Source organism: Pezoporus flaviventris, unplaced genomic scaffold, assembly GCF_033815535.1.
Source record: "Pezoporus flaviventris isolate CSIRO_AGI_PZ_B2104156 unplaced genomic scaffold, CSIRO_AGI_Pfla_v1 ptg000021l, whole genome shotgun sequence".
Taxonomy (NCBI): domain Eukaryota; kingdom Metazoa; phylum Chordata; class Aves; order Psittaciformes; family Psittacidae; genus Pezoporus; species Pezoporus flaviventris.
Genome location: NW_026892569.1, coordinates 7954873 through 7975695, shown reverse-complemented (window position 1 = coordinate 7975695; position 20823 = coordinate 7954873). Strand labels below are relative to the sequence as shown.

General features: G+C 36.1%; 1 protein-coding gene and 1 long non-coding RNA gene across 5 annotated transcripts in view; one reads left to right on the top strand and one right to left on the bottom strand.

The window, feature by feature from the left end:
• The window catches only part of LOC133270559 (uncharacterized), a 985299-nt gene that overhangs the window by 269395 nt on the left and 695081 nt on the right, over window positions 1-20823 (top strand). The gene's annotated exons all lie outside the window — the stretch shown is intronic.
• CACNA2D3 (calcium voltage-gated channel auxiliary subunit alpha2delta 3) overlaps window positions 1-20823 on the bottom strand; it is a 448379-nt gene that overhangs the window by 256169 nt on the left and 171387 nt on the right. For all 4 annotated transcript variants that reach the window (XR_009743824.1, XM_061455854.1, XM_061455855.1 and 1 more), the window contains exon 5: window positions 15075-15237. Coding sequence is in view for 3 of the 4 variants with exons in the window: in XM_061455854.1 (XP_061311838.1) it covers window positions 15075-15237 (163 nt within the window). In the remaining variant the exon portion in view is untranslated. The remainder of the gene's footprint in view (window positions 1-15074; window positions 15238-20823) is intronic.

Here is a 20823-nt window from a genome sequence, read left to right as displayed (position 1 = left end):
TTTGACTTTTGGCCTGGAAACAGTGCTGATAACACCGATGTTTTTAGTTACTGTTCAAATGACCAAATGACTTGGTCAAATGACCAAGGACTTTCTGACTCTTATGCTCTGCCAGAGGGGAGGGGAAGCTGGAAGAAAGCAGAGAAAGGACACCTGACCCACACTAGCCAAAGAGGTATTCCATACCACAGCACATCATGCCCAGTATATAAACTGGGGGCAGTCACCCAGAAGGGGAAGATCGCTGCTCAGTTCAGCTGGGTATCAGCAGGTGGTATTGTATTCTCTTCCCTTGCTATTTCTCTTATCATAGTTATTATTATTGGTGGCAGCAGCAGTGATTTGTGTTATACCTTAGTTACTGAACTGTTCTTATCTCAACCCGTGGGAGTTGCATTCTTTCGATTCTCGTCCCCATCCCTTGCGGGCTGGGGGAAGGGGGGGGGGAAGTTGGTGATGAGTAAGGGGGAGAGTGAGCGAGCAGGCTGCTTGGGTCTGAGTTACTGACTGCACTTAAACCACGACAAAGGCCAAACAAAAAATGCTTTGAACAGGAGCCGTTAAAGGTCTCCTATTTCATCAACACATTACACCCCTCTTGAATACAACAAATGGAGGCACAAGAGCCTTTAGAGAGAAATGCTTGAGCATGTAAAAATGCGTTACATTAGTACTGGGCTATAACAAACTAAACCACTACTGCTACATTCCTGGGAGTATCAATATAGTATGAATGTGCAAGTATCATATATGACAGCACATGTATCTATTAGCATGACTAGTCACCATCTCTTATCCTCTCAAATCAGTGGTCCCTTACTGATGTAGTGCTCTTCCTTGCACAAAAGACTGCATAATCTGAGTGGAAGTTTTACTCAAACAAAAAATAGTTGGAAAAAGCCTCACAGATATTGTTCAAAATCTCTGAAGCTGGTATTATAATATACTGAAAACACTGAACAGATCTGCAAATGCATCTTGGAATTAATACACTACAGAATCAGTTATGGATTCTTAAACACTGTTTGCCTCTTCAGGAATGTGCCAAATAAAAGCTGCAAGAAAGACACCTAAATAAACAAAGTACAGTGTAAAAATGTCTTTGTAAGTTCTTAGCCAAACAATGTTTTGAAACAGTTTATATTCTAGCCAAGCATACTAATCCTTAACCAGAAGAGCAAGCCTTTTTTTTTCCTCTTCACACAACACAGTCCAAGAAAAAACAAAGAAAGGTCTGTGCTATGCAGAAGGATGGAGAGACAAATTATTACTGTGCTCTAAAATAGTAGACAAAATGAATAAAACGTATCTTTAGATAAATTTCTATGATTCTTTGTCAATTGTCCATCTTCTCTGCTCCATATGAAACAAAAGCTCAATTTTTTTGCACTTGCAGTACAACCATTTAATCAAACGGGTTTGCATATTTAATCCTAAAGGTTTTCAGAAGCCCAGAACTACTATGTCAATTACCACTAAGTTTACAGGTTAAGAATGTTTTTCCAACATAGTTCATGGAGAAAATAGTCTCAAAAAAATCTTTAAATAAAGCAAAATAAAACTTTCCATTGAATTCCTAGCACATAAACTCTGTCCACTAAAAATAATCATGTATCAAATTGTAAAGATTTTTTAATTGATCTATTCCACACTAAAGAACACTCTGGGTACTTTCTCCTATTTGTTACTTTAAGCCAATAATAGAACATACCGCAGTTCCCTGATTGCTTTTTCCTCATTGAAATAATGAAATAAATACAAGTAAGGAAAATTAGCACTTTAAAAGAGAACAAACCAATTATAATTCCTTTAATTGTTTAAAGGTACATTACTATGGGAAAAAAGGGAAACAATTTGCATGCTAGAAGATAATCAGCAAAAGCCTACAAGAAATTCTCCACAGACACAGGCAGAAATCAGAAATAACTGCTCTCAAAGAATTATTAGGCATATAACACCAATAACATGCTTACTGTGTAATACATATATTTACACCCAACCGTGTATCCCTGCAAAGAGGTGTAGACAATAGCTGTATGGTGGGTTGTTTGTTGTTGGTTTGGTTTTTTTTTTGATAGGCTCAAACCTTTCTTCAGGCTACACAGTGATTACCAAGTATCAGAAGAGAGCATTTCAAGGAAGGAAGCAAAAACTCTAACCCAATGTTTTTTCCAGAATCAAAATGAAGAGATAAAGGTAAGGAGGAGAGCACCTTTTATATTTAAAGCAACTAAATTTGTCTTGCACTAAGTGTAAGGAAAGTAAACTGCATTTGGGTTAGGACAACGATGGCCTAATTGATGTTTCTTAAACCTTCTTGGGTGGAACTTATTCCTATTACTGCTGAAGGAAAAAGAATGAATGTGTTTGCAGATACGCACATTAAGTAAATAATGCCTGGCTTTGTGCATCAACTTCCTTGCATGCACACTGAGTGCACTTACACATACAGCCCGGGCAGTGCAGGGTAGGACCATACTGAGATACCAGTGCTGGAAGTCACAGTGCTGAACTAGCATGATGGCAAGCATGAAGAGCCTTGTAGCAGGATTTATTATCTGCAACTCCATGCATTTTAATGTTCCAGTTGAGCTCCAGTGTGTACTGTGGATATGCCTTCATACATTCCTATATAGGTTACCTAGTACACAGGCCCAACCAGACAGGAGTAACAGCCTTGAACAGCTACTACTTCCAGCCCTTCACAATGGGCGCCAGAATGGTGGCTCCACAGCTTTTAATCAGTCACCAGAGGAGTTAATACTTATCAGGTACAGTAATACAGAAAAAGGAAAGATAAAAGAGGAGACAGACTGATCTTCTACCATTATAGGCCAATAGTAAATTATTGCCACTTTCTTGCCCCTAGAAGCAACAAGGAAGTAGGGGAGGCATCATGATTAACAGAGGTGTCTCAGGTCAAAAAGCCTCTTAATATGATACCTAAGGTAGCATGCACTAACAAAACTTCACTGCCTCATATGTGACAAAATGCAAAGCCCAACCCCAAGTAACTAGGCAACAGCTGATGAATAAGGAATGGTAGAGAGCAGGGCTTTTTAGAGGAAAAACTTAATGTTACCATGTAGCCTCTATCTGACATCTAGTTGCCATGGTGATGTGGATGTATTAGAAACATACAGATTAGATCCACAGCCAGAGACAGACTAGGACACTAGAAAGATAAAGCACAGCATACATCTTGTGTAAAGATGCCAACACTTCCAAAAAGCTTGCTGTTAAAGACAAAGGATTGAAAAAAAGGAAAAAAAAAAATATCTGTGAAGCTAAAGCCCTTTTCAGGAACAAAGCAGCAGCCTGAGACACTCTGGGAATCAGATTTGAGGCAGAATTTGAGAAAAAACAGACGGAACAAGTCGAGTAAGCCTGTGCATCTTTGTCCAATAGCCAGTAAGAGTTAAAACAAAGAAATACGTGAAGTAAGGAAATTCTCTTCAACCTTGACTCAATCAGTTAGACTAAGACAGTTCCTTTTAAATTAAACAATTGACCAACGATAGTGCAAACACCATCCTAGATATCTTAAAATGTGAAGACAAACAACTCAAGGGAAGTATTTCAAAATATAAATATAGGTGCCCAGGACAATATGTGGCATGATTATTTAAATAACAAGTCCAGGGTGTCGAATTTTCAGAAGCATAGTCCATAAAATCATATGCGACAGTGACAGACAAGATTTTATTTCTTAATTTCACACCCTGCAGGAAGAGGGTTTTACATATCTGCTAGCTGCAGATTATAATCTTTCTGCATCACTTGAGAAATTTTTTTTTGGTTCTAATATTCTAGAAAACAGGTAATCTCGATTTTGACAGCCACTTGGAAGGCACTGATAGGAAAGTATGACTGAATGATATTCATAGCTCTTTTGAAGTATCAAATTGAAAAAACCTCACTTAATCAAAAAATGGCTGTGGTTCATCACATTTCAATGCCTTTCAGAGAAGGCTCTATTACAGACAGCAGGTTGTTTTTTTTCTTATGCAAGCAAAACTTTTGATTAGAGTCTGCATTTATTCACTTGCAGTGCATAAACTCATGTTTTAACATGCAGTGAAAATCGTGCAATGGAAATACCACTTGACACAGGTGACATTCTTTATCAGTCTCTAAACTGTTCAAGCAAAACTGAAAAGACAATTTGTGAAGTCTAAGATCTACTTCTGCAATCTTTCCACCATTCGAGAAGTAAATATGGTAACCAGACAAGAACAGACTAAACCTGAAGCTTTTGTTACTAAAGACACCAAATTCAGTATTATTGAAAGATCTATTGTATTCATCCTGTTTGCAAATAATTTCTTAAAGTATTAGTGACTATGGAAATAGAAAGGAAGGATGGAAACAGCTCCAAGAAAAGAAAGAAAACATCTCACAACATTTCTATCTCCATTTCTATGGAGATAGAAAGACAGGAAGGATGGAAACAACTCCAAGAAAAGAAATAAAACATCTCACCAACAGGACACGGGGTAATGGTTTTAAACTAAAAGAGAGTAGAATCAGACTACATGTAAGGAAGAAATTTTTGTTTATGAAGGTGGTGAAACACTGGAACAGGTTGCCCAGAGAAGTGGTAGATACCCATCCCTGGAAACATTCAAGGTGAGGCTGGACAGGGCTCTGAGCAACCTTATCTAGTCAAAGACACTGCTTATTGCAAGGGATCTTTAAAGGCCCCTTTCAATCAAAACTATCGTATGATATACAACCCATAAAATGAGCATACACAAACAACTGATCACCAACTTTCTATGGTAATGTTAATGATCATCATAACACAAAAGCTTTTAAACTAAGGCTTAAGTCATATGATAAAAATCTATATTTTGAACAGCCAGTAAATGATAGGTGACAAGGGAGACAAAAAGAGGTGCAAAACACAGTACATATGCACTAAAAAATAATCATATCATGATCAAAGATAGAAAGAGATAAAGGCCAAACATACTGTCATGGAAGAATAGTAACTATGGTCTCTTCCCATGAAAAGCAACTGAATTGTGAAAATGATGAGAGCAATAATAAAAACTGAATTGAAATCCATTGGAAAATATAGGAGATTTATATATTTCTTGTCTCTGAAATGAGTGAAGTCCAAATAGACTTCCAGACTTGTAAAATATTTTTAATTACTTCTTTTGAAAATCCATATTTACTCAGAGTGATCACTGTTACAGACTTAAAACAGTTCTAATACTTGGATGTGTTTCAAATCAGTGGCATGAAATTAGTCTCAGTGTGGTATTAGTTTAAAGGAAATTTAAGTTAGATTATTATTAATGAAGAATTCAATAACTTTTTTACACATTATTGAACTTTTAATGGTATTTTACATTCATGAACCTTTTTTTTAAATGCCAATGACACAGCATGAGACTATCAGCAACATATTGTGTGCCTTATGTTTGTTAGTTGAGTTGACATAAACCATATCTCCTGTTGACAGAAACGCTTGAAAATATTCACAGACTTCAGCATCCATCACAGAAAAACTCTGCAGTTATGGAAAGCACTGATAAAATCCCTTCCTGTACTTCAAAAACACCAGAACAGCAGCAATACCACAATATGAAGATGGAAAGAACAGAAGGAAGACAGACAGACTTCTCTAAGTTAAAATTTTATCATTGCAGCAGATACTCTTGGACTGTATAACACTGATAATCAGTCAAATTTTATTTTGTATCTTTGTTTGTCTGCACTGTCAGTAAAGACGCACCAACATCTTGCACTAGGGCTACAGCTTCACTATCTAAATATACCTGGATATATACCTAACAATGTGCAGTCTAATGTCATCTTGTCATCTTTCTCACTCCACTCCCTTCCCCTTTTTTCTCTTTAACACCTCAGTCAAAAAAAGATTGAGAAATTAATTATTTATCTGACCATGCTCACACTATTCTCCAGCTTCCTTTAAAAAAGTCTTCTCTGTAACAAACCTGTATTTCCTAATTTAACAGAGAATCAGGCCCAGTGATTTAATAATGTGAACTGATTTACTAAGGCACCTGCTGATTTATGATAGCAGAGGTTTTATAAGCTCACCAGTCTCTGGGCTGCCATACGTATTTGCCAAAAACCAGCCAATCTGACAATAAGAAAATTCCTTCCTGCCATAACAGCAGCTAGCAGAATGCAAATATCACAGTATAATGTCAGGGGGAGGAAAGAGGGAACTGTTATTATGAATAGATTTTTAAAAGTCAATTATGATTATTTGATATAAACCATATTTTTCACCTGCTCCCATCTCACATGCATTATAGTAGGCAATGAAGACTTAGTCAGTTAGAAAACTGACAAAAAATTTGACTGTGACCCCAAAATGTATTTCCAAAACATGTGGCTGTAATATGAAATATAACTTGCTTGATATAACAAAGGATGGGAAAATTCGATCTTTTATACTCATACACATTGTGAAATATCAGGCAAAGTTGTAGGAAAATGTTAAGAGAAAGGTGTTCAGTATAAATAATGTCAATATTAAAAAGAAATCAGTGTTAAACACTGTGCTAAAAGTTCACATAGCTTTCTTAGTATAAAATGTACTCATATAAGGAAATAGTTAATTTAACAATAAAAGCCCCATTCACCAGTATAAATGAAATCTGGAGAGTAACTTTACAGATGCAACAATTTTGAGGAAATGTTGTTTTATTCTGATATATCATTATTAAAATTGGTAATTGATTCTAACGTATTTTCTTCCCCCTGCAGAGAACATAGTTCCCCTCTGAAGCAGAGTCTATCACCTTTTAGATGGCGCAGTTATTGATATCTAGTTTCTAAAAAAGGAAAATGGATTTGAATAACTATCTGCACATGTCCAGACACTGGTATTTTATTTCAGCTTAAGCAACAAGTGTGAAAGCACAAAGGTGCTTCAAAGTGCCCTCCTGAATCAGAAAGACATTTACTGAAGATAGTTATTATTGTAGACTTTACTGTACATAGTCATGTTAATATGTTCCTTTTGCATGTTACCAGCTGCATCTGTTTTTCCACACACCAATCAACATTTCACCTTGGGCACTTCAAAGACAGTAATCAATTCTTTTCACAGAGTCCGAGAATTCTTCCAAGCTAAGAGCAGACATTTCACTGTTTAAACTAATTTGAACAGACATCACCGTAAATCAAACTAGGGAAGAAAAATTTCCAAAACTGAGGCTGTTCAAAGCAAGCCTATTCATTTGTACCAGCATGGTGCTTCTGCCTGTGTGCACCTAGAATGACTGGCATTTAAGTATTCATGCAATATTCACCCCAGGACATTACTAGGTGTAAAGTACAAAAAGCCCAAGTTAAAAGATGTCAGTCCCACAGAATTTTGAAGCACAGGCTTTAATCTCCCCGCAGAGCACAGTAGTTCAGCAAGTATTACATTGTAAGACCATAAAAATCTATAGAACATAACAGTATGTGGGGAGGTGGCACACACTTGATGCTGTGTTGAAGAGCACCAGATTGCCGAGCCAGGTCTAAAACTCTTCAATAGTCACAGCTGAAAGTGAAAAACTGTGCATCAGGTTATACAATAGAATCCCACTGAAATCAATCTACGGAAAACAAGCAAGCAATACAGTACTGCATATAGAAATATAATGTCTCTCCAAAGCTGTATGTCATACGCTGTACAAATGGAAGAGAGTGCAGAGCTGCAATCTAGCTATCTCTGGACAGGAAGCAGAATAGAGACTTTAAGCTTGTGCTGCACCCTAATAATTAAAAATTCTTCTGATCCAGCACCTGACAACTTAGTTGTAGAGCCACAGTCACAGAACTGTCTTGTATCCATAGTGTCTCCATGCAATACTCCAGTGAATCATGCATATGTGTCAGCACCCTTTGGGGTAAGAACAGGCTGCACAGCTCCCCACCATGTAGCACAGATGTGCCTGTATGTCTTTTCCTCTGACATTCACTAGTGATGAAATCAAAATTACATTTAAAATAACTGAGAGTATTTAGAATTTGAAAATCTGTTGTTTACCTGGTAGTAAGTTTGGATTCTCTGCTCAATGCCTTAATAAACACAAAAACTCAAAGGATAACTAAGTCTTACAAAGCTGTAGAATGCATTTAATTCCAGTCAGCTGTGTCAATATCCTCTAGGAAACATTCCTCCATTATAAAACGCAACAATTAAACCAAGATTATACATATGGTAAACTAGAAATGACAAAAAAGGAAAAAACTAAAACACTCCCATTAGTTTAAATCAACTTACATAAACCTACTTCCTTTCTACTGCCAAGAGAAATTATTTATTTTTTATTTATTTTTAAGGCAAAATCAGACATGGTGCTCAAGCTACATCTGACCTGATCCCAGTAAAGAGATCATCCTCTTTACCCAATCTACCTCTACTGGCACATGTCTGCCTCCTCCACCATCTATCAGAGACTACTGCCCAGAGCTGGTAAACAGATTCACATCCAGTCACCCCATCCTAGTTCTATCACAATGATTCTATTTTCAAACACAGTTAGAAACAATGTTTTTATCCGATTCCTTTTACTAAACCAGTTTTGGAAACAGCTTACAGAACATCTTATGACAGCAGGTTTGAATGGGGCAGTAATACCCAGCAAGCCCAAGTGGCAGAGAGCAGTAATTTTTTATCCCCCAATAACCTGTAGCTGACAGCGTGCATCCAATTGTGCCTGGAGACACTTCACAACTTCTTTATAGGTACAGAAAGCCTTGTCATTATAAGCACAAACAGAGATCGAGCAAGAACTAGCTTACAGAGAAAATGGAGATACAACTTCAGGATTTAAACTAGAAGAAGTGCTTCCTTCAGTAAACAGGAAAAAGAATTTAGTGAGAAAAGGAACACAATGTGCAGTTGTTAGTGCTAGTACACGCCTAAACTGGAACAAATGAAATAGCGTGAGGATAAAAGCGCACGTTAACCCAAGAGTTAGGGCGAAACTGGGACAGAATAACCACATTCATTCCTTGCATCGAAGACAGGAAAATGGAGGTAGCAGATACCCACCAGGAAAGTAAAACTGACCTCATTCAAAGAGGCGTTTTTATTGTTAAGAACATTGAGAGAGGTCTTTGTGCGTGCGATATTTTAATCCAGACCAAATCTGGAGGCAGAGCTACAGTGAAGATTTTATGAGACATAAGGATTTTAGAATTAAATATTTTTATACTTGAAAAAGCTTTCAGACACAGAAGTGTCTAAATTTCTTACAGTAAAGAAATTATTACACTGAGCACGTTTACTCTAAACAGAGATCCAGTGAAGACAGTGTTGCTTTTTCTTATCCAGCTGTGATTACAACCAATTTAGCTCTGTTATTCTGTTTCTACTGTAAAAGCCTTCATTATTTTTCATTGTATTAATTTGCAACTTGAGTTCTGAGTAAGATATTGTTTATCCAAGTTAAAAACAAAATTATTCAAGGCAATCAAATTATAGAGGTATATTCCTAAGAATGTTACCATTTACCTTTGATTCCTAACCAAAGGCTGTAGACACTGAACTTCTTAAAATCCAAAATTCTAACTGCTTAGCTTTTGGTAACAACAAAAGACAGTTAAACAAAAGACTTGACACTTTTTGAGAAACCATATACGGTCTCATCTGTCCTTATAAATCACTATGAATTCTTATACTTCATAGTTGTTCTGGAAATATTCCACAAGTTCAAGTCTCTGAAATAATCCAAGAAACCCTGAAATAGTTCCCAAGAAATTAAAAATATCAAAGAGTCTTCTAGATAGGCAGATGCTTGCTTTAATATATCTAAGTGGCTGCCTGTTCGCATACCTAGGGATGGAGGAAGCAACTGCAGCCTACACTAATTTTGCAAAACAATGCCACTGACTTCAAGCAGTCCAACCTTCTAGTTTGCAGCAATCCTTGATAAAGAATTCAGTTCTAGTTTAATAGTTATTCAATTTTGTTAGTCAGTAAAATAACCTAACTACCAAGAACACTAGGATAATGAGAGAGTAAAAATTGCAAAATACAAAAGCTCACAATTCTATGGACCTAAGGGAAAATCACAAGGGTACAATAGACAGTTTAAAAGGCAAGGAGTAGTGTTTGCACCTAGAAATTTCAGAAGTATTGAAGAGAATCTGGGTTTCTCTCTTTCTACAAACTACAAGGGCAAGGCTTACCTCACCATATAAACAAAGACTGACGGCAAAGGCTCAAAAAGAAGAGTCGTTTCCATTGATGTTGAGATAATGTATTTATCAACATCCTCTTGAATTTCCTAGATTTTATGCAATGCTAACATAAGCAGTTCAGATCCTGCTGTGTGTCACTTATGGTACTGTACTATGCTATGTATCACTTTTCAACAGGTGTCATCTTTTAGAATTGTCTGAGTGTATGTCACCAAGACACATTCACCCACACCCTGGCTTTGGTTTTCAACTACATTCCTCTGAATTCCACATTTAGCCAAGTATTTCAATAGCTTCTTCCAAGGACTTGAAAAAATGTGGAATAGAAACACAATAGCAGAAACCATGTCTTTACTGTCTACTGCTGTACGTAAATATGAGTTGACATAGACTTAGAAAAATAAAACTGAAATATGTTCTTCAGCTCAGACACAGCACGTACTTTGGACAAGGAATGTAGGATTTTAAGAAGTTAAGACTACCTACGTACTCATACTAACAGAAGGTAAACTACTACTCTTCTATATGCTGTCAACATCTGCAGGATCAGATTTGAGTGTTCTGAAGCCTTCTTTTGTCATCTCCTCATGTACATAAATCCATTATAGAATCCTACTTTTTCCCAATGGCAATTCTACTGCCAGAAAGCATGTTCTCCATGGATGGTTGCCAGAAAGCCTAGCCCACATTCCAGCTGCTTACTTTTTCATTATATTTCACATTCTTAGCTTCCTTTAAATAGACTACTAGCATTTCAGAAAGTAATAAAATAAATGTTGAAGCTAGCTAAACTTCAAGCCATTAATAATTTTTCATTATTATGAATCTGTCCCACAACAGCTCTCTAAAATATAACAATCACTATGTAGAAAGGTATATCTGAGTATCTTTGGAAGATATGCTTATGGAAGTATATACTGTCTGAGACAGTAGTGTCTCCTATTATTTTAGAATTTGAGGGATTCTAAAATAATAGGAGATAAAATAATAAGAGATATGAAAACTCACACTGGTGCGGATATATAACACATGTAAATTAACTTTATTAAAAAAAAACAAAACAAACAAACCATCACCCCCCCCCCCAAAAAAAAAAAAAAAAAAACAAAAAAAAACAAAACAGCAGAAGCTGAATTAGTGTCCTGTACCCACTGGTTCTCACACCTGGACTTCTGCTTTGGCACTCTGTTGTCCAGATTAGATTCAGATTGATTTAATTCACCCAAGAACACTTTTCACTATGTCCTGTCGGAAATCTGTACGCAGTTGATACTTGCCATTTACCAACTTTGAAGCTACCACTTGCTAAGACAATTATCACAGAACTTCTTAATTAATCTTAATTATTTATTCATCAGTTAAAAGGATACTGGCTTGCAAATCCTGTGGCTACAGGCAGTGAATACACACTGTACTTACAGAGAAGAAACAGAATGCACTGACAGATTTAGAATCCTGATGTGTGCTTAAACATTTTAAAAGCAAAACATTATCATAAGCAGCATTTTCAGGGGAAAAAAAAAAAAGTAAGCCTACTCCATCAGAATGTTCTGCAGTTTTAATGGGCTGCCAGTCTTGCTGTGAAACAGCCTAGAGCTGAGAGGTCTCTCTGTAGTGACAGACAGATAAGCACACTAATCTGTAAAGCACAATCATCCCACTTTTTTCCTGAATTCCTTAAGTATATGAACATTATAGGAATGAGAACTAGTGTTTTATGAGCCCTTTAGGCTTCATATTCCAAAGATCAGTAACTTCTATTTTTTAACATTAATTATGTGCACTGTAAGACATGTAGGAACTGGGGGACAAGAGTGTGCAGAAGAAGGGAACAGAAATTACAAAAGCCCATCAATAACCCTTTATATTTTACAATGGTGACCAAAAGTACTCTAAATGCGAAACTGATTCTTTAGTAAATTCACTAATTTAATTTTTCTTCTACACTTATAGTAGGTTAATGTAATCTGTACTGTAAAATGGCACTAGAGTTACATGTATGCTTACAAATTAAGTTGGCAGGCTTTTCATTCGTTCTCATTTTTCTTTTCAAAATGTTCTATGTAAAATTTTAATATCATGCTTTTGATATTTATGGTATTTCAGCTTTCTTGATTTCATTGTGAATGTCAAGACATTTGCTTTTGCATTTCATTTTCACATTATAAACTTCATGACTTCTTCAGAATGGAAATTATTTAGTTCTCTTGTTATCATCAATATTTTTACACTTTTCTATGCAGAGGATAAAAAAGCCAGAAGATATATAAAGAATAATTATGTATTTATACCCCATGATTTTTAAACCAGTCTCCTTTAGAACCTAGTTAGGGACTGTGGACATTCACTTTAGCTATCCTACAGGTAGGAGGGATCATTATGATTATACAAGCTGACCAGACAACAGTTTTCCCACAAACTAATTCTAGACCATTTCAAAAACAACAAAAAAAATCAATCTGACCTTGATTAAGGACTTGAGGGAATGGACATAGGATAACACCCTTCTAATAAACCACTATCTTCATATCAAAATAAAACTAACAAAAACACACCACTAACAACCCCCATGCTTTAATTGAACCCACAGTTGTGCAATTGGAAAAATAATGGAACCCAATTTCAGATCTATTTTAAACTTTTTGAAACAAGATTATAGAGCTTTGTATTAGTAATTAACTAGAGAGCAACTAATTAAACATCTCTTGAATAAGTTAAATGGACAGAGCTCCTGAAGACTTTCAGTCTAAGGCACATTTTTCAGTCCTTTGCATCCTGTGACTCTCCTCTGAACCCACTGCAAATTATCAATATCTCCACAACTAAAAAACTCAAAATAAAGGGAAACATTTAGAATTCACTTACAAATAAAGAGTTCATTTTTTTCTACTCTAACCTGAGAGTCCTGTGTTTAAATATTCAATGGTCACACATCTCTATTCAACTGTGAGATTGAGCTGTGGTTTTGCCTAGTAATTCAATAAAATAAAACATAACCTGGAACGAACAACAGGCATTTTCTAGAGAAATGGTGCTGTGCAGACACTTGGTTGTAAATCTATCTGAATCTGCTGCCTCTACCCTCAGGCTAGGATTTAATTAACTTGTTATCACCCCTCTGCATTATAGAACTGAAGAAATGGACAGCAAAAAATACAAGTATACAGGCCTCTTCTTGGTAGAAGTAATATTTCCAGACACTGTCAGTCTCTAAGCTGAGGCTATCATGTCCACGTGTAAGGAAAATGCCAGCAACAAATCAGATTTCAGCAGCTGGAATACATTAATATGATTTAAAAAATAAAATTAAAAAATAATATTTTTCTGCATCCGCATAAAGTGACGATTTTGGCTGGTTTGATTTAGTCAAAGTGGAAACAGGAATCATCACAGAGCTCTATCTTCCCCATCTCTACAGGCAGTCCCCTGTGTTTGAGGACAAACCAAGACGCAAGAAGCCCTTTAGACCTTGACCTTTAACTGAAATTAATCAGCATATAAAAATGCATTCTATATGTAACAATTCTACATATCACATAACTGAAGATCCTTCGGTTTTACTGTTCTCACTAAGTAGCTACTCTGGTTTTGCTCCTCCAAAAAACATGATTGCCTGACTTCTATAGCCCTTTGCAACCATACTTATTTTTCTTCTTCCTCCTCCTTACCAGTTCTGGAATGAAAAAAATTATAGACAGGCTCAGTTAAATATTAGCGCTTGCACAAAAAAAAATTGGTTTGCCAGCTTTAGAAGCTTTAATCATTTTCAAAACCTTTTAAACATATTAATAATTTTACAGTGCTTACATAATCTCTAGGAAACTTTGCTATTTTGTAATCTCTAATTTTAATCTTTGCTGTATGGTTTCTGGTTTCTCAAGTCTGAATCGTAAGTTCAAAGAGAGGCTGTCATGCCAATTGCTTCTCTTACCAGCCCAAACTATCCTAATTAGTTCTCCTTCTATTTGTGATTACACAATATGCTTGCATGAATTACCACAATCACTAGCCTGGACTGCATTATGAGGAAAGCATTTAATGTATTTTTAGCTATCTTTTAGCATAGTTAAAACAAAGAAGAGGAACCAGATAATGAGATTAGTCAGCTCTCTACAGACCAATGACACATATACTCCAGACATTTTTCAGAAACTCTGGGGCTTTCCTTCTTGATTTTTCTTGTATTTCAAGCTTGGGAACAATAAGTAGATGGGTGCTGCATAAGCACACTAAAATTAGAATATTCTGCTGTCTGATCCAAGAGGTGACAAAAGAAAAACAAGTGTGCACCTGAGTTCAGTCTGCGTTCCCAACCTTCAGACCTAAGTGCGTATCTCCTAGTATCTAATGTAGCTATTTGTTACTGCTATGTACTTACTATCCAGCACCTAAGACAAATAGTCAGGGGAGTAGAAATTTTAATGTCGTTTATTACTTCTAAATATTACCTAAAAACCTCACAGCAGCTGTATGTACAGTCATTCAGCTAGAAGTACTCCCAGAAGCTTGAGAGCATTGATCTAATAAAATATTCCCCTCCCATCTATGCTGTAGCTTCAAAAGACACTTTTAGTTCTCGGCAAAGACAGAATATAACTTGTTCAACTGATTTGGAGATCTTGGGAAATAATTAATAAGAATAAACATATTCTACCACATTGTATGACAGAATGCATGCAAGTCCAATATGCAAACCACTGACCATATTAAATTGCTAAATTGCCATGGAACAAAAGGATATTACAGAACTGTCATACTCAAAGCATTCTACTGCTGAAATTTCAGTTTAATTGCAAACTAGAAAACTAAAACCAGCTTCATTTTAAAAGCAAGGAAGTTTCTAGTTCAGTCAGAAAAATGATGAAATAAACCAGCTCTTTTCTTACCCTTATTGTACATATTGGTTGGTACTTGCACATCGCTCAGACTGATATTCACAGGCAAGTTATTGAAGTGGTCATTTGGCACTAGAATGAATTCCTTCCCCAGCTCCAAATAGTTTCCTTCTTCATCTCGTTCATTTATGAGCACAGCATTGAAGTATTCATACTGCAAGAGAAACCCACATTCGGTACTCAGAATTCATATTCAGCATAAAACCACAAGATTTTAATATTTTAACATATTTATCATTCATTGACTGGCATTTACATATATCTCGATCTAGAATAGAAGACCATGATATTTTTTTCATCTCTCAGATTCCCTCTGTACTGCTAGTACAGGTACATTTCTGAAACCAGATTTATCAATACACCTCAAGAAAACCCTGTATTACCTCAGATCTCTGGCTGCCTTGAAAATCTTAGGGGCAGTCCAACAACACCCTTAACAAAATCAATGTATGCACTATTTTTAATACAAAGGTCTCTAGATGTAAATAAACCCCTAGATAATTATTTGTATCAGTAGATCTATTTAGCATATTTCCATCAGTTTAAGAACTGCTATCAGAGCTGAATTTATGCCTTGAGAAACTAAACATTTTTACTTCACGAGAATATTAACTACATCTGTTGTTGCTTACCCAACATGTACTGACTGACACTTCCTAAAGAAAAATATAAGCTTTATCCTGAATTTTGCAGATGTACATCATAGCAAGTTTTGTAAAATTATGCATACTTCAATACAGACATATAAACTTAGCAGTGACTTATTTTGAACAAGAAGTTATTGTCTACCTGTTACAGACTCCTGAAGAGTATTTGCCCTATTTTGTACATAACTTTAACAAGATAAGCAAAAGCAATTTAGATAAAATTATTTCTTTACGACATAATTTAATAAGAAATTCTATCAAGCTTTGAAGCAACAAACAGTGAAGACTACTTTTTAACCTCTTAAATAACCTTAACCCTTGGCAACAGTTTGTGATGTGTTTCTTAGCTGAAAGAGACCAAAGTTTAGTGTTGAAGAATCTCATTAATTTAAATATGAGTCTCTAACTATCCATCTGAGAGTAAATCAATGTAATAGATATAAACCTATGCATTCATAGATTGTATGTATCTATATAACCTGTATAAAGATAAACATACCATTTACAAAGCTAAAACAGAATCAGCAAGTACAAAAACTTAAAAGGCTTTTCACAATCACTCTTTCTTAGTGTAATATGCAATTCATTTTACTAAATAAGAATTACTTAAAATCTTACAATCTCTACACTTCCATTAAAAACCTCAGTAATACCGGTATCTTAAATGGAAGATTACTTGGAAAGCAGCTTTCCATATCCTGCTCTTTTAGGTTTTATGTTTTCAAAATGGCAAACCCATAGTTTGGATTTGAGATGAAAGAAGAACACAAAGTCGCTGTCTATTAGATAGATTTTGAGGACCTCCCGTGTATGACAGAAATATTCAGACAAACTCAGTATTCCACAGAACATTAATCACATATAACAAAGACTAAGACACATCAGTATCTGAAAATCAATCTAAGAGAAATTAATCTGACATGATTAAACATTTGATCTTAAAAGTTATTTTACTTTATTAGTTTATACTGAGATGAGCCAAATCTACTGCATATACCTCATGAATATATACAGACAGCTAGTGAATCCTCAAGTTCAGGAAAAAAAAAAAAAACACCAAACCACAGTAGCCCTTTTTTTTTAGCTTTTTTAACTCCAGGAGCCCCAGGTAAGGAAAAGAATAAAGATATAATTTGTCTAAAGGTGTAGTTTCATTAATTAATTCCAAAAGTTACTAGAATTATCCAACACCCCCACAGATGTTACCCTTTTCTATATCATTTGGGGCTTGTCATTGTTTGTCCTGGGTTCAGCAGTAGCAGTCATTTTTCTCCTTAGTAGCTGGTGCAGTGCTATGGGTTTATGACTTTCGGCCTCGAAACAGCGCTGATAACACCGATGTTTTTAATTACTGCTCAAACGTTTAGACTGACCAAGGACTTTGTGAGCCTCATGCTCTGCCAGGGAGGAGGGGAAGCCGGGAGGAAGCAGAGACAGGACACCTGACCCAAACTGACCAAAGAGGTATTCCATACCACAGCACGTCATGCCCAGGATGTAGAACTGGGGGCAGTCACCCAGAAGGGGGAGGTCACTGCTCAGTCAGACTGGGTATCGGTCGGAGGGTGGTGAGCGGTTGTATTCTCTCCCCTTGTTATTTCCCTCATCATTATTACTGGTGGTAGCAGCGGTGATTTGTGTTATACCTTAGTTACCGGACTGTTCTTATCTCAACCTGTGGGAATTACATTCTTTTGATTCTCCTCCCCATCCCTCCGGGAGTGGGGGGGGGAGGAAGGTTGGGGGGAGTGAGAGAGAGGCTGCGTGGCTGGGCTTAAACCACGACACTGTTACACATTTTACTCTTCTCGTACCAAAACCAAAAGGATGAAGAAACATCATCATTTCCAAGAAACACCAGTTCTCATTTTATCTGGGAGAAACCTTCTCCATCTCTGCTTATTATCCAGGTTTATCATGGATCATTAACTGCACTGCATGCCTGCTGCACACATGTGACAGCAGCTTTTTCAGTTTACCCTTTCTGCAAAAGCCAGAGACAGTTGGCAGAAGACTTGAAAGCCCAACTCTTATTTCCCATTTTAGTAAGAAACAGAATATTCCTTCCAACATTAAGTCATGCAGTAATGACAGTTGTAAAACACAATTCTACTCCAATTCCAAGCATGGAAGAGTAAGTTGTTCAGCTTTTCCATGATATAGTAGATAATATCTAAGTCTGCAAAAAGGCTGATATTCCATCCTCTGGGAGTACAGTATAAATAAAATTCTATAATACATGCTTCTTTCTTGCTAACCACCTCCCTCTTCACAGCCTTTGGACAGTCAAGCAGCAGGTCGTGGGTGATTGTTTCATCTGTTTTCCAAACCACTTGTTTTCTTGTCGTTTAAGAGGTGGGTTTGTTTTCTTTTTTCTCTGTTGGAAAAGACATTGCCTCCATAATTGCTGGAGCTACAGATAAGTCATTGTATTGCTTTCATGACACTTCTTGGCTTTGTAAATCAGGACTGTCACAAAGAGATCAAAGGGGGGTTTGGGTTTTGTTTTCTTATTAAGACCACCACTGGAAGCATTCATAACACCTAACTCCAACTGTTGCATTTAAATATTACACTTTGAGTGAAAGGCGAAGACATTTCAAGATAAAAATTTTTATATTAAAATATGTAGAAATATACTCTTCTCCTTTAACTGAATCTATGCATCAAGGAATAATTTCTACAGTAATTCACACACAGCCATAGTGATTTCTAGGATGTAAATTTACCTTGCCCATGGGTTTTATAATACTTTGAAAATTGCAGGAAAAGTGGTCAAATTTCCACTGAGAATGTCAGCTTATACATGGAAATTGCCTCTAAAAGAATATTATTTCCTTTCATTCAGTGGGTTATTTCCTTTTCCAAAGGAGTTAATTAGTAGACATCCTTCTTCAACGTGTTCGGAAAGTGGGCAAGGCTAGCCAAGTATTAAAATCTGCTATATTCTAAATAAAATGAAACCACTCTTTTCACAATTAAGGGTATTTAGGACCAATTGTTTCTTTGGTCTATTTAGTATTCACTGATTTATTGGTCTGAGTCTGTATTTTCCCTTTTCAATTCTACAAGTGTATACACAATAATATGATTGGAGGGAGTGAGGGGACATTAAAGCAAATTGTAGTATACAATTGCCCTTACAATATTACACTAATTAATATTTTCCTGGGTTGGGTTTGGGTTTTTTTTTTTTCTGTTTCAATTAGAGTGTGTTTGGGTTTGGTTTGTTGGGTTTTTTTGATTTTTTTATTTTTTGCAAGTGAGAAGCCTACAGAAATAACATATTAAAGACAGCCCAAGTTCTAAACCTGATTAAACGTCAGGTAAAATATACAGCTCAATAATTACACTGAAAAAGATCAGCATTTAAGCAGAGCTGCTTTACAGTAGCTTCTGTTGTCACTTTACCTCCAAGGAAACTGATGAGTGTGACAGCTGAAAGGTGGTAGAAGGAAAATTAAAAATAAAAATTGAAGTAAAATGAAAATATGAAAGTAAAACCATCTGGTGTTCTGACACTGCACTCAAGAGCATGCCTAAAGGGAAAGAGGATAAAGTCCTGTTTGCTGACAACCCAAATGCTTTACCTGCTAAACGCTTGGAGAAAATGACTCAATTTAGTCTTGTTATGGAAGGCCAATCTTTGATGTAACCTTAACTAGGTGAGTTCTGAGTGCGTACAATAAAACATGCCAAGACGTTATTAGTCAAATAACAAAATAATTATCCGGGTTGGGAGCATAGCCAGTCTCTATTGTGACTTGGCCAATGGGTGAGTTTACACCAACCTTACATTTAGACTTGCACAGTGAGCAATGAACTGGACAATCAGTAGTCAAAGGAAATCTCATTCACATAATCTATTATATGCACCTCAAGGTCTTAATATGGACCCTTACACTTTTGTGCTTTTAAATTTTCACAAATAAATACACTCGTGTTTCTTATTTGTACATTCTTTAGCAGTGTCCAGTCATTCTGAATGCTTGAGCAAGCATTCTGAAAGCCCCCACTGTATTGTAATGAAGACAACCTAGAGCAAAGCCATAAAAATTTGAGACAAATAAGAACTTCAGTTTTCATAATATTTTATCATTGTGAAGAAAAAAGCCTTCCCAATGCAAGCCAATATAAACTCATCAGTAGGGCTCAATAGAACAAGGACTTGACAAGCCTGCCTCAGCAAGGAGCTAACCGTATTTGAGATATCCCAAAGAATCATACTGCGAATAGTCTGCAGAACCCTAGGCTGCTCCAACATACTGGTATAATCATAGCACAGAGAGACTTATGGGTCTGTAAGGAGATCAATCACAAAATTGTTTTACAGGTTCATTCATGCTGACTAGCAAAGGCAAGTTTTGTTTTAAAACACCGTAAGTTAGCCTCAGCCACAATACAAACGTGCGCAGTATGACCTCTTTGTGTGGTTGCCACAGACATGCTGATGATAAAAATTTAATCCCGTCAAAGGTATCACAGGAAAATGTGGGAGAGCACAAGGTTTGCGGCATCCAGTGAGAACCATGGGGGAATTAGCAGGGGAGAAATGATTTGCAAGGCAAGAAAGAAGTCTTGAAGATTATCTGTTCCAATTTAGACACCTATTTTTTGGCATAACTTCTCAACTAAACAAGCACCTTGATTACAATGGACACTTTGCTGAAACAAGACATCGGTAATTTAGATATGGTACTGAAAAGTACTGTGCATGTCTTGAATAATTTCAATATAGTACAAACTGTGGTAGATGAGTGATATTCTGTATTTCTATTTACATTTATCTTATTGTAAACAGATACCTTGTGATGCTTATGTATCAAATATTTGTTACAACTGTAAAGAGCTTATTTATTTAAATATAAATATTTACCATTTAAAAGATACATTCTAACGCAAATTGCCTTAGCAACTTAGAGAGTTCTTGGTACATGAAAGAAAACATGTATCAACTGTTTTCACTGTATTTTTAAATGGAGTAGTTTGTTTTACAGGTATGAAACAATGCAAGCCACAATTTTAGTTTAATTTTTTTTCTGTAGTACAGAAATTATTGTTCCCAAAACAAACAAACAAAAAAGAAGCCCTAT